This window comes from Antennarius striatus, chromosome 15, assembly GCF_040054535.1.
Source record: "Antennarius striatus isolate MH-2024 chromosome 15, ASM4005453v1, whole genome shotgun sequence".
Taxonomy (NCBI): domain Eukaryota; kingdom Metazoa; phylum Chordata; class Actinopteri; order Lophiiformes; family Antennariidae; genus Antennarius; species Antennarius striatus.
In genome coordinates this window covers 13,747,947-13,762,547 of record NC_090790.1, presented here as the reverse complement: position 1 = coordinate 13,762,547, position 14,601 = coordinate 13,747,947, and the positions used below count along the sequence as shown (strand labels likewise).

General features: G+C 41.0%; 1 protein-coding gene across 1 annotated transcript in view; it reads right to left on the bottom strand.

Moving 5' to 3' along the window:
• Positions 1-14,601, bottom strand: part of LOC137608944 (pappalysin-1-like) — a 76,404-nt gene that overhangs the window by 2,727 nt on the left and 59,076 nt on the right. The window contains exons 15-21 of the mRNA XM_068335590.1: positions 12,974-13,157; positions 12,202-12,403; positions 11,910-12,114; positions 11,155-11,302; positions 10,803-10,918; positions 7,806-7,877; positions 6,650-6,748 (exon numbers count right to left, since the gene is read on the bottom strand). Of these exons, the coding sequence (XP_068191691.1) occupies positions 6,650-6,748; positions 7,806-7,877; positions 10,803-10,918; positions 11,155-11,302; positions 11,910-12,114; positions 12,202-12,403; positions 12,974-13,157 (1,026 nt within the window). The remainder of the gene's footprint in view (positions 1-6,649; positions 6,749-7,805; positions 7,878-10,802; positions 10,919-11,154; positions 11,303-11,909; positions 12,115-12,201; positions 12,404-12,973; positions 13,158-14,601) is intronic.

The window sequence follows — 14,601 nt, the reverse complement described above, 5'->3', positions numbered from 1 at the left end:
TGACCTGGTGGATTATCAGATCAATCTGTGGGAGGAGGGGGGCTGGCTGTGGCTGGTTGTCAATGTGTTGTTAGGGCTGAGTGGTATTGCATTGTCCACACAATGGATTGTTTTATACAAATAGATTTAATAGATTGACCACTACATCCTAACGCAGACAAAACACAGATACAGATGCTAAAGACAGCTAACAGTTCAATGCAGGTGGAAGCCTCTAAGGGAGGAGGTGATAAAAACGGTGTGTGCTGCACATCTCCTATATCTCTGTATATCTCCTTAGACTTCTACTGTAATACCATCAAACATACTGTTTCATGAACTAATTTCATATTATTGGAAGGCTAGTTGGGAAAAAGCTAACAGAAATTGTTAACTTTTGGAACTCCCAGACAAGAATTTAAAAAGACAACATGAAAATCCATATTCATCTAGTTATTTATTCATATTGTGAAAGGCAGGTGGTGACAAAGATTATTGACAATTTTATTGAAAGGAGTAAAACATTTAAAATCTAGATTTAAAACCTTCCCAAAGGCCTATTATTTGTATTATTTCTCACAAATTTATTCTGGTCACCATTACAGAAGTGCTTCCGGTAGGAATATCTTCCAATAATCAAAAGGAAAAAAACCCAAGAGTCCCAAGAAATTGATTTAAGTCTGCTAAAAATAAGAAAGAAATAAGCCAAAGTTTCTCCCTTTCCAGTAATACCCATCCAACCATAATCTGAGTCTCACCTTGAAATTTGAATATCAGCATGAAGATAGTGTAAAATATTATTGGCAGTGGTAAAAATGAAACACAGGAAACACTGCTGATAGTTTGTGAGAAACAGCAGGTCTGTGGAATGATATGGGGGAACATGGTAGTCACCAAAGACCAGTGACGCAGTCTCCCCTTTGAAATGATGTATAAACCAAGTTGTTTGTGTGTGTGTGTTAGTGTGTGGGGTCCTAATGTGAGAGCCAGGTGGGCAGTGCTTGGACTCCTCTGAGAAAATGAGGTCTACGTGTGACGACTTTACAAGCCCGGGGCCAGACACACTTCAGAAACAGCTGTCAACTCTATAAGCAGTGTGTCGTCTGTGACATTCTGTTGCTGAGAACAAGGGGCGTCTTGACTCCCACTTGACTCTTTCCCAATTTAATTACAGTAACTCTACATTTCGCACTCCATCCTCATCTTTTCCTTACACTTCCTTGCTCTACTACTCCTTTCTCCGAGAGTGCACATCCCCATTTCCTGTTAACACCTCACTTTCCTTCCAAGGACAGTTCTGTTTATCTCTCTATCTAGAAAATGATGGTGGGTGGTAAATTTGACACGGTTTCCTATGACCTTGACCTCAAGGGTGGCTAGGCCATTTGCCACATCTGGCCCTGACTTGAGGTTCTTGCAGGGTGTGTGGGAAATTGGACTGGCTGGCCTTGTGGGCCAGGGGGGCCTTATACTGCCCCTTGTCCCAGGGCTGGAGGAGGACAGGGGGGAGGACGCTCACTATCCCTATGACAGAAATGAAGATGATAGGAACGCAACCTTGTCGGAGTCTCATCCATCTATCACAGGTTTCCTCTCATTCCTGTGTGTGCAATAAACATGTGTCGGCCTGAGCTGAAAGGGAATGGGGGGCAAAGGTCTGGAAAACGGGAAACTGATCTAAGAATCCTGGTTGATGGTATACGCTGTGGGAGGGCAAAAGAACAGTTAAAACTACATTTTAAAAAAAGGTAGGTATTTGAGAGAAGTTTGCTATAAACTATACTATTGAATATATCTAATAATAAATACATAGGAGATATCGAAAGAAGAGCAGCTACACACATTCCAGAGTAGCCCACAAGCAAAATAGTAAGTGATTCAGCAAAGTGCCGGAACTCCTAAACTCGGAGGGGAGTGTATGTTCCATCCCTTCCCTGGTGTGTTACGAACTCAGTTCAACTCGGCTGTGTAGAAAAGCCACGCTCATCCCTCCCTTCCCAAATTATTTTCCTTTCCACCCTCCTCCCACTACGATACATTTTGGAAGCTATCGCTTGCGTGTATTTGAGTGGTTTCACAAAAAGAGAGCAAGAATGAAAGAAAGCAACCCTCGGATGCCACAATCAAGAAATTCCCCACCGTTTGTAGAGGCGCCTGCACTCATGTGTTCCTCAGCACCCCCACCCCCCACCCCCACCGCTTTAATTGCCCTGGCAGAACCTTTACAGCAGGGTAATAAAGTTACCTTAACTGCCCCGGGACATTGAAGAAATAAAAAGCTGTTGATGGCATGTACTTTTGGCAACCAGATATGAGTATGTAAGGGAGTGTGTGTGGGGGGGGGTATTCGCCATGGATGAAGAAACTACTGTCTGTCTATTTTTGTTTATCTGTAAGAAATAAGAAACTTTATTGGAAGGTAAAGAAGCAAAAAGAAAAACAGAGGTGAGAATGAATTTTATCTTAAAAAGTCTTTGTCTTTTAGGTTCACCAATGGGGGAGTGGGGGTTGTGGGCATCACGGATCATTAGTTGAGACACAAACATCCCTTGTGACACATGGCAAGTCACATATTGAGTCAAACTGAGAACTGTAAATGGGGTTGTAAGCACGAAGCAAAAAGAAAAACCTACAGGCACATTGTTTTAAACCAGCCAGATTGTATAACTATAGTCCTTGCTCTCTGCATACGGCCTCCAGCATCCAAAAAAGGAATTCCTTCCAAAGTAGGGGGTGTGTGGGGACGCACAAAAAGGGTATTGCACAGGCTACCCTCAAAGAAGGCATACTCCATACCCTCGTCTCGTCTCCTCCCTGCTTCTCCAAACCCAGCCAACAGCTTGCAACTATTAAGGGGAGATCCTGTGGTGACCTTACGTGCAGCCAGTCCTTGCACCTTCAAAGCTCCTGGGGTGGAATAATACACAGCAAGTCGTCCAGAACTCCTTAATACACAATTCCCCACCAAAATAAAAGACTACAGAAGCATATGCTGGGAAGGGAAGTGAAAGTAAATGAGCAACTGCGTTCCATTGCTTTTCAATGTCCCACTCCTTTGTCTCTTTTTCAGCTTGTGTCAAGATGAATGTCTTTGTTGACAAGCGGAATAGAGGAAGCAGATGAAAAACTTGAAAACAAAATGTTTAGAATTAAACAAATCATTCCAAACATTCAGACTATTTCATATTGAAACAAGAAGTTAAGCCTTTTGATGGAGGGGAATACAATAACGCCACTGCTGTGAAGAAGTAACTTCAGCATCTTGGGTATCTCAAAGAACTGCAAACATTATAATGAGAAGAACATTCGGTTAAAAATGAGTAAACAAGTGAACCAGATTGTTGTTTTTCTTTTCCTACATTTGGGTTCTTCGGATGGACAAGGGGAACAGCACATGACTCCAGATGATGAGTGAGGATGAAGACAACTAACAAAGTACTTTAACTTCATATTCTGCCGTACTACAAACATCAGTGTGTGTGTGTGTGTGTGTGTGTGTGTGTGTGTCTGTGTGTGTGTATGCGCGCCCGCGTGTGTACGTGTGTGTGTGGTTGTTTGAAAGTGGGAATATCAATATTCGAATGGGCTGTGTCACAATGTATTTAGGACAACACAAGATTCCCACTGAGTCATCAGACCTCTTGTGCAAACAACTGATGGATGGAGGGTTCGTTGTCTGCTTCTGTGCATGTGTGTGGCTGTGCGTCTGTGTGTGTTTGTTAGCAGGATCATACAAAAACTGCAAAATAGCTTTCCATGAAAGTTGAAAGCTAGCACGGATCACAGGCCAGAATGGACCACATTAGGTTAAATGGAGGTACAGATCTGGATAAAAGGCCAAAAGTAGTCTTTAACATTTCATGTTGGTGTTTTTGTTTTGTTTTTTTCTGGCATTTTCCTTCATGTATCAGGTAATACTCCCTGGCTTAATGAGAAAAAAATCAGACATCACAAGGGGATTTGTGTCTATAATTGACCCGGATAATGCTGTGGATTAACTTGGATTTATTAACTTGAACTGAACTGTTGGGCTTTGAGGAAGGGTTGTGCTCTCTTGAATAATATTCAGATTAGTCTTTCCTAAGTTTTATGGTCTGTGGTTAACCAGAATGGTCAAAAATACATAAAGCGTTGAATTTTCATTTATGTTTATTCATGTTTGTGTAGTTATGCTTAAATTTTATTAGGATTTTCATGAAATTGATGTGCATTGTACTCTCAGAAGTGTCTTTCATTTTGTCCGATCAATTTAATTGGATGTAGCTTAGTGAACATGTGTCATGGGTTAATAATTTTTATTTCTTTTTTTTTTTTTTAGATAACCAAGAAAAATTGATGGTATGTCTAAAATCTCTTACCAGGATCAAATAAATTGTTTGAGTACACCTTTGAAATGAAAACTTAATATTTGCCATTTCCAGGGCACAGTTTAATATTTGTCTATGTATAAATAAACTCTGAGGTAATTCGTCATTGGCATTGACCTCCGCTGTTATGAAGACAAAAGATTTTGTAACAAAAAATGTATATTTAGGGGTAATTAAACAAGTTGGGACGAGGTCCTCTATTGTGGTCTGGAGAAGAACAATTATTTCTTTCTAGAGGAAAAACATGGCTTGTGTGTTCATCAGCAGCTCAAAGGAGACAGAATGTGATAAAAAGTTAATCAGACTCCTTTTTGTCAGAAATAGTGACATTTTATTTTTTGAGCTTTTTATGCAACTCTGTCCTTGGACTCCAGCCAGTATAGGTTCAGTTTGGGGAAAATTAGAATCCTGCGCTAAACAGTCTGTTTCTGTTTTGACTGGGCCAATCAGATATGGATGACTCAGCTTTGCCCAAGACAAATAAACAACCAGATCTAAATGTCCAACTAAACACAAGTACCAAATTGATAACAAATACAGAGGAAATTTGAATTGGCAATGAAATTATTTTGAGTTTTATGCAAATAAGGTATTTTTAAATTAAACACAACATTAAACATTGCAAGCAAGCAGCATTAATTAGACAAATGACTTAAAATAAGAAGCAAAATATATTTTATCAAACATCTATCTTTTCTCATATATCATTGTCTGCTTTGTTCCTTAGTGTTTCCTTCTTTTTGTTCCTTACCAACACTAACCTGTTTGGCCTCTGGCAGCCATTAAATCACTTCATGATTGGTTATTTTCAAAGCAATTCTTCTGAAATAGTTTCATGCGTGACTGAGTCAGAGAAAACAGCAAAAGATGGGATCAAAAGGTGGGTGGGAAAAACTGTTTTCCAGTAGAAGTGATACAATGAGTTTATCACATGGCTTGACCTCTTGTTACACCAATAATTCAATAGTCTGTCCACCTATTGGGGTCCGTCAGTAAAAGTTAGTTATGCAAACTCTGGCTATGTCCCTGCACTGGATTAGGGCCAGAATATGCAGGATGAGATGAGATAGTGTGAACCACTTCAGAGGTGACATCACTTAACAGGGAGCTGATCCCCGACTGTCCTGCAGCTACTAAACTACCTAACATCAGGTACTTGTGCCGCCCTTTGCGGGTACACTTGATTTAAGTCCAACTGAAATCACTTTTAGTTATTGCTTTTTTGAAGTCATAAGTATGTCATTGTCAATTTTAAAATCTTTTTAATAGGAAGAGCATAATTCTTTTGTTTTACATCCAAAATGCTCTTTCTTGTCTAATGTGGCTGGAGGGGGCGCATCAGTGTCTGTGTCTGATTAACAGCAGCTAGCATGGTGCAAGAATTATGCTGTAGGTAGCGAGAGATGCAAGTGACTTTAGCTTTACATGCAAATGTAATGCACTAAGCTTGACCAGATAATTAGTTTTTCGCCGGCAAACAAATGTTAGCAGTATGCTATCTCAGATGCTTGTCTGTCTGGTGGCTCAGTCAACAAGTCAGCTATAGCAAAGGACAAGAGTTAATACCTTGAAGTTAGATAAGATGGAGACATTAGCAGAAAAGTTCATTTAAGTTCTGCATTTGAGACTGTTTGCTTGGGAAGCAGGCAGCTGAGTGGCACATCAACACTGTCTGCTGACAATGCAAACATTTCTTCTTTATCCAAGATCGGAATCTCCTGCATGGACTACATGGGGCCCATAATGAAGGCAAAAAAATCCCTATTCTTGCAAAGAGGGACACAAGACAAGTCATTTAGAAATCAGATATGTTCTCTGTAGCAGACAAACAGGGCTATTAAATTCAACTCAGGTCATGGTGTTGCAACACCTACCCTCCAGAGCACCAGAAGATACTCTCGGATATTTTTCACTGCTATTGAACCTTAAGTTAAACAATGAGAATGTGGCTATTTAGAGGACATTTAATAGTAAAGTGTTCTTTCAGAGACAAACCAAATTAATCAAATATAGAACAAATAATAAGGATGTATTTCTCGAAAATAGTATTAACCAGAAGACAAACTATTTCTGCCTTCATGACTAAACATCTGAAGCATTCGTGGCAGATTATGTAAAGGTCCAGAGGAAGCATTAATTTGATCAGACTGCTGAAGATGATGTACCTTTTCCCAAAAAGTAAAATGAAATGATTTGATTCTTAGTCAGGGAAATATACAATACAGCAAGATCAATATGGAAGAATTTGTTCAGTCATCTGTAGCTTAATATTCAGTTACTGTATAATCTCTGTAGGATCTAACCTTCTTGGTTTTGACAGTGGATTGGCAGCAGTCTCCTCCATCATAGTTACAGAAGGCGCGATTGTTGACTGCATCACAGTAGTTGTCTCCCTTGAATGGCTGCACAAGAGAGATTGAGTGTCAATGGCAAGACTGAGTGAGAACAGAGGTCTACTTTAAAGTGGGTGATAATGGCTGAACACTGAACAAGTTATAGCGGCATTGTCCTTTAGAGTGTTTCATGGATCTTTAGAGGACTCATTCCAAAATTTGCAGATGATTCTGAAAATTTTAATTTCCATATTATTTCATCACTTGAAGTTCTTGGTGGATATGACCCATGAATCAAACCAAGGACACCACTTTCATTGCAAAAAGACTCCAACAGAAACTCTATTTAACTAATCAGGTCATTGGTTCAATACATTGGTCAAATAGAGTGGCCGACTTGGTGGCTATTCCCTTGAATTGAGGTCGAATTCTCCATTTTTAGAGGAGCAGCAAAGTTTAGGATTTGATTATTGTAAAACATTATTCAAAACATAAAAAAAATAAGCAATAACATCAGAATGAATCACATTCACTAATCTAATAACAGATAGCCTAACTGTGTAGCAACTGCACTTCCAGCTGTCTCACAAATGTCACCACGGCTTCCTTTAGTAACTGGCATCAGACACAAATGGTAACCCGTTTTTATGCCAGATAAAATACTACTTTCTTTTGAACTTCAACAAAAATCTGCTAACCTGTAAATTAAATCCAGCAGCCAACTCACAGCCCTGACTGCAAGTATGCTTAGACTTTGTAAATCCAAATATTCTGACAAGAGGGTCAGTCTTCAGGTTGGTTTGAGTGTTTTATCTATCCTAGTACCTGTCAATCCATCATATGTCTAAATCTAATGAATAAAAACAGCAAAGGTTTGGAGTTTTTCCAACCTGAAACCCATTTGTTTTCTAGCCAATTGTAGTTGATATGTGAACAAACAAGCAAATTGGTGAGTTTTTTATCTCTGTGACTGTATTCATCAATTGTGACATCACAACATAATGCAATGGCTGCTTCCAACTCTGCAATCATATTGGATAAGGGTTAAAGTACTTCCTCCTGTGATAGATGAGACTATTACTCCAAAACACAAGAAGAAGAAATATAATTCAGGTGAGGCCCTTACCTCACATCCTTTGATGCAGTGGAGTAATTCTGGTTGTGGATACCATTTCAGTCCCATCGTGCAGACTATATTCTGAAAGATAAGATAAAAGAGAAATTAATTAAGAAATACTGATGCTTTTCTTTAGGTTGGGGTATTGTTTGTGTGGCATGCGCACCATCTGGACAACCCTAACTTTGATTTAAGTCTGAGGCACTTATTATCCACACACAGATTCTCACACCAAAGACAGGGAAATATATAGATAAAGGTATCAAGCTCTACTTGGACGCTTTTATTATGAAGCTTAGCAAGTTAGAAGAGAGACGAGCATCGTGTTCTCAAATACCTTTCCAGAACGCATTCTATATTGAAATGATGCAGAAAACACTTGGCTCAGGAGAGGTGGCTCTTGAATCGCCCATATGTTCATACAGCATATTATGTGTAAAGAATAGGGGAAGTGGTCTACTCAATGTTAACTGAAGCCAGCACAAAGGGGAGGGCTTTGCTTACTGGGTACAATCCTAGACTGGAATAGTAGTGGCTATGATCTAAACTGCAATCCACAGCAGAGCGTTAGCTTTGGATGGACCATTTGTCAGAGCCCCTGTGTCCCAGTATCTCACAAAGTTGACATGCTTTTTTTGTTGTTGCTGCATACTAAGGTATTTTTCATTTCAGTGCTGTCAGCAAATCAATGCAAAATTGACAGATGGGGTGTTGGAGGTGAAGAGAAAGATCAACATAGCATCTGAGAAAAAAAGAGAGATGCAGGAGTAATTATGCCACAGCTGTACTTCCCTAGTACTTCAAAGGAGAATGCCGGCGTCTCTGTGATGTACAGTATGTGCTGTGTTCAGTGTGAGGGCTGTGATGTTAGTCCTGCTGTAGTGGAAGATTAAGCATGTTTTTGTCCAGTGAAACTTTTTGCAACTTCTCTATTCTATTCTCTTTATCCCATTCTCTACTATGATGATGTCATCCAGAAACTCTTCTTTGCTCTTTCTCTCATTTTCTCCCTTTTTTCCCTTCATGGAAAGACCGTAAATCATAATAATCCATGATGGTAGCCTGGCCTCACCCTCACTACGTATAGGATCCTCACCCTCTGAAGCCTCCCCGAGGCACTGATACCACATAAAAATAGATCCCTATCTCAGAGCCAACACAGACGAGGTCATGTCATGTAAAAAATGACTAATTCCACAGCAAGCCAGACAGGGTAATTTTGCTGATAAAGGGGGAGGAGGGCACTTGGGGTGGGTGGGTGGGTGGTGATGGGGAAGGGGGCGCAGAATTGTTAGAGACAGAGGGACAGAAAGGAGAGGAGGTGGTGGAAGTAGGGGAGCAGAAGAGAATTGTAAGTGGGTCACACCAGGAACTGAAATACAACTGGTATAAAGGCAATAAATCAAAATCACTTATTAAGTTGGGAAACATTAACCTCCGACTCAGCAAAGTAGAACTAGAAAGTGTATTTGAGGACGTGGATATTCTTTTGGATACTACATGAAGCATCTAAGGGAGTCTGCATGCCTTGTGCCTGCTCTCCTCAGCCTTTGGGTATTTATTTGATTTCTTGTTGAATCTGTTTCTGCTACTAGAATTTAACCAGAAGTCCACTCGAGGGAGAACAATATGGATCCCTTTGACTAGGACACTGGTGTTAGTGAAAATGCAAATGTGTTAAAATAATTTTTTGGATGTATTTTTGCACCATTGTGCAAAGCTCATCCTTCTTCTACCACATCCCAAGCCTGATTCGGGTTCCAGTGCTTTAATTTCCCTCCCTGCAATCCGCTGTCCCCCAGCATAGCCTCTTTGTCTCACATTACCAACAAGTACAAAATCATATCAATTACACAAATCCATGAAAAACAGATCATTTCATATCCATGTTGCCGATGTCACCCTTCTCTCCCCCCCCTCCCCTCACCCACCACAAAAAGCTGCTGACTCAGCGCAAGTCTTAAACAAAAACAAAGGGAGTTGTAGGGAAAAAAATACAGCGAGAAATACAATGCGTTCCTCTACTCAACAGGGGATCTTTTTTTTTCTTTCTTGACTTGCATTACTTGACGCTATTAAGCAGACGATCGCTATAAGGGCATTAAGCTGACACCTAAAATAAATTAGCCCTCACTGACACCAATCAAGATATAAAATTCCACAAATAGATGTAGTCTAGTACTTTCTAATGTGCACAGATATATCCACACATATACACTTTATCACCCTAACCCTGTTTCTTGCATCTCAACCACTAGTGGCATAAATGTCCCAAAGGACACCATGTGGGGCGGGGTGCCACTCATGTGCTGGTGACACTCCCACAGGCACAAGGTGTGCACTGCTGTGTTTAATGACCTCTCTTTCCTCCACCTCTAACCTCAGTATTTTTTGCTATCTTCACGCTTTCAGCACAGCACTTAATATACAGGCAGAAGCTGGGAGGTAAATCTAAATCGAATGAGGTCGTTAACAAATGAGCGTCACATTTATTTTAGAAAATTACAGCGATTACTCGTGACTAGCAATTTGATAAGGTTTTAAAACTTGGCCACAGTAAAAGTGTGGGCCCAAAGCATTTTCTAGTGTTCTTTTCAACTCATGCTCATTTCTGGTGAAGACAAATACATGAAAAAATGAAAGTTACAAATTGTGCAATCATTTGCCACTTGTCACTCTAAGACTTAATTTCCGATGATACTTTTGCAGCTTTTTGTTTCTTCAGGGAAGGCAGTAGAAACGTCATATTGAGGACAGAGGTGCTGAGGGAGCAGCGGCATGTTTTCACGCTCACAATCAAAAATAGAATCAAATGTTTGAAGGGTTGCCATGCTTCTAAGACAAATATTTGGTTGCCATTTGGCACAAAAGCACAAGCTGGGTTTTTGCTGTGTTGGTAATAGAACCAGGATGTTGGCGCTATGTGTGAAATTCCTTACAGGGAAGTTGTGGATCACAGAACATTGTGAAGTGCATCTGTCAGTGGACACAAAGACACAGACTTACCTTAACTTTGTGTGGGTTCCTCCAGTGCTCCCTCAGTACACTGTCTACTGTCATGTTACTAGGAAGGATCACCACTTCGTTGTTACTCTCCCTGCACATCAGCTCACACTCTTCCCCTACGTGTGTGTGAGGGTGTGTGTATCAGCAAGAGAAGGGAAAAAAACAATGAAAGAACAGCATGAACAAACCAAATGTGCATTCGCAAACGACAATATTGAGTGATATTTAAAGTACTGGGTCACATAGTTCAGAACAGTTTGAGATTATTACAGCACCAACTAAAACTAAAAATAATAAACTGTTTCAATGATGAATAGTTTGATTATAAAACAGTAGATGTGTGCATACACACCTATGCCGTGCCCTCGCTTGCATGTGTACTGAAGGCTATAATGGAGGTTCTGTGGTAAGGAACACTGGCCTTTGCTGTGTGGGCATAGGCGGAATGACCCTGTCCAGTTTCCATCCTTCCTACAGCGGATCACATTGGAGCCTGCGCCCTGAAAATAAGACGTATATTGACTAAAAACTAGACGCACACACTGACATGCAAACAGCAGCAGGCCAAGGACACTGAGATGGCATCCCATTGCAGAGGGGGAAATACAATCCAATTTTTATCAGCTATCCAACCCACAACGCCTGAGAGGCAGAACAGATTAAAAGGTGTATACATTTCAAAAGTCTGTGGCAGCAGAACTATTCTAGAAATCAATAACAATCTAATTAGCATGACATCAAATTGAGTAGGGCTGAGGGAGACAGGGAGAAAGAGAAGCAGCGAGAACGCAGCGTTCATTAGCTATTGTGAATATGGTGTACTTATAAGTTATTAGATAAAAAACAGAGATCTATCCGTGATCGGTCGAGTGGGGAGATAGCCAACAAATACAAATGTATTTAAAAGATTACAAACTATTCCCTTTATTAACTGATATGCAGTTGAGCCTAGAAATGAAAGACAACAGAGATGCAAAGAAGGGAGAAAAAGAGAGAGTGCAAACTTTTCATACACAGGACAGAAGGAAAACAAATGTATAAAGCAAGAATAGAAAGAGAGGAAAGAGATGGACGGACCTGCTTGCATGGAGCGTGCAGCAGCCTCACCGTATGGGCAGAGCCTCCTGCGGCGGTGATAGCAGTATTACCGGCAGGATCAGAGCAGTTGAGTCTGCAGACACTGTCAAAACGGAAGCTGTCGGTGCAGTGATACGAGCCGTGGAAGATGGGAGGAGGGGGATCGCAAGTCACTGGCTCACAAGCCCCCTCTAGCCAACTGCCGTCCTCCGTGCATTGGCGCTTAAATGCACGCCTATGAAGGAAAGGACACAACCAATATTTAGACTTGTTTTATTGGAAAGGTTTTGATGAAGACCCAAACAACCATTTATTCATTTACCTTTTGGGTTTGTTGGTCACATGGTAGCCTGGTTTGCACTTGTATTTACAAAGGGTGCCCACTTTGAGGCCCGTTTCATTGCAGCGCTTGGTCTGCAGAACAGCGTTTGGCACAGGAGGAGGTGCCGGACAGCGGAGCTCACAAAGAGCCTCTGGGAAGGACCACAGACCGTCCTCCAGACAGGTGAGGGTGTTGTTCGTACCTGAGGGGGGAACAGAAAGGTAACGAAATGAAAATCATGGTTGGTCAGGAAGATTGGACGAAAAATAGAATAGAATAACATAGAATAACATTATAAAATAATATAATTATAAAAAAAGACGCTTTTTGGAATGGCCTCGGAAACAGCTCCGATGAAAATGAAATAGAAATAAAAGCTTGAATAAATTCTGTTTGGGCCCATTTGTGCTCTCTTAACACTTTCTTAAATACTGTGCTCCTTACACATTTACATTAATAAAAGCACAGCAAGGTAAAGATTTTAAAAACTGTGGCAACAGTTGGAGGTATGTAAGAAACCTAACCTAAATGATAACTTTGTTTAAATAACTTTTTGTTACATCTGCTGAAAATTAGACAAAAAAATCAGACTGTGGAAGCACCTAACCCTTATTCTTATCCTTAACCTAACCTGTTCATGGATATAATTATTCAGGATGCAAATGTGCATTAAATTTGTAGAATCCAAGGGAAAAACAATAAAATTTCTGAAACCTGAAAATATGTACTGTATGTGTTTATGCATGTTTATACATGCCATTCTACATCTCACCTACGAGCTGAGCAGGCTCTCGACACTGAAAAGTACTCTTCTTTCCGTAGGTGGTGCCCTCAGGGAAGTCGAAATGAGCAGGGTGGACGTGGTATTTGTCGGGCAGGCCACAGTCCACAGGCTCACACGACACCTGCTTGTTCCACTTTCCATTGGCGCAGGTTATGGTCACCGAAGAATCTGACTGGAAAACACACCAAGACTTCAAGTGAATCCCAGATACAAACACACATGCATTGATTACACACACACACACACACACACACACACACACACACACACACACACACACACACACACACACACACACACACACACACACACACACACACACACACACACACACACACACACACACACACACACACACACACACACACACACACAGGGACAAACAACTAAAACATCAACATCTGCAACTTCATCCTTTCAGATTCTGTGTATTTTGATACCAAGAAACTGCACTACTGAAAAGTTAATATTCTTGATATATGATTCTTATAGGCCGCGCAGTCAATTTTTACTGTTAGCAGGCAAACTAAGACAGAAGGGAAGGTTTATAGTTAGCATGCAAAGGCTAAAATAAAACAGACTGGCTCTGTAGAGAGATTAGCGACAAGTTCAAAGCAGCAATATCTAAGAATTATAGTTTAAAAATAAAACAAATCCAAAAACCTTGCATGCTTACTAGCTAGCATCCATCCATATCCATTATCTTGTGATCCCAGCAAGAATGAATACATTCAGTGGCAAAGACAAAAGGTGACAGGGATAGAAAACTGAAACAGAATCAAATGAATTCAAAACCTCTAACATGTGCTGTCCCTCTGATGTACTCATTCCTGATCCTATCCATCCTGGTCACTCCCAGAGAGAACCTCAGCATCTTCATCTCTGCTACCTCCAGCTCTGTCTCCTGTCTTTTCCTCAGTGACACTGTCTCTAGACCAAACAACATCGCTGGTCTCACCACAGTTTTGTACACCTTTCCTTTCATTTTAGCTGAAACTCTTCTATCACACATCACACCTGACACTTTCCTCCACCCGTTCCATCCTGCCCGTACACGCTTCTTCACCTCTTTTCCACACTCTCCATTGCTCTGGACTGTTGACCCTAGGTACTTAAAATCCTCCACCTTCTTGATCTCTTCTCCCTGTAACCTCACTCTTCCACTTGGGTTCCTCTCATTCACACAAATGTATTCTGTCTTACTGCGGCTAACCTCCATTCCTCTCCTTTCCAGGACAAACCTCCACCTCTCTAGCTTCTCCTCCACCTGTTCCCTGCCCTCACTGCAGATCACAATGTCATCTGCACACATCATAGTCCATGGAGATTCCTGTCTAACCTCGTTTGTCAGCCTGTCCATCACCATAGCGAACAAGAAGGGGCTCAGAGCTGATCCCTGATGCAGTCCCACCTCCACCTTGAACTCCTCTGTTACACCTACAGCACAGCTCACCACGACAGTCCTCCTACATGTCCTGCATCACTCTAACATACTTCTCTGCCACTCCAGACTTCCTCATACAATACCACAGTTCCTGTCCGGAAACCCTGTCATAAACTTTCTCCAGATCTACAAAGACAAAATGCAGCTCCCTCTGGCCTTCTCTGTCTTTTTC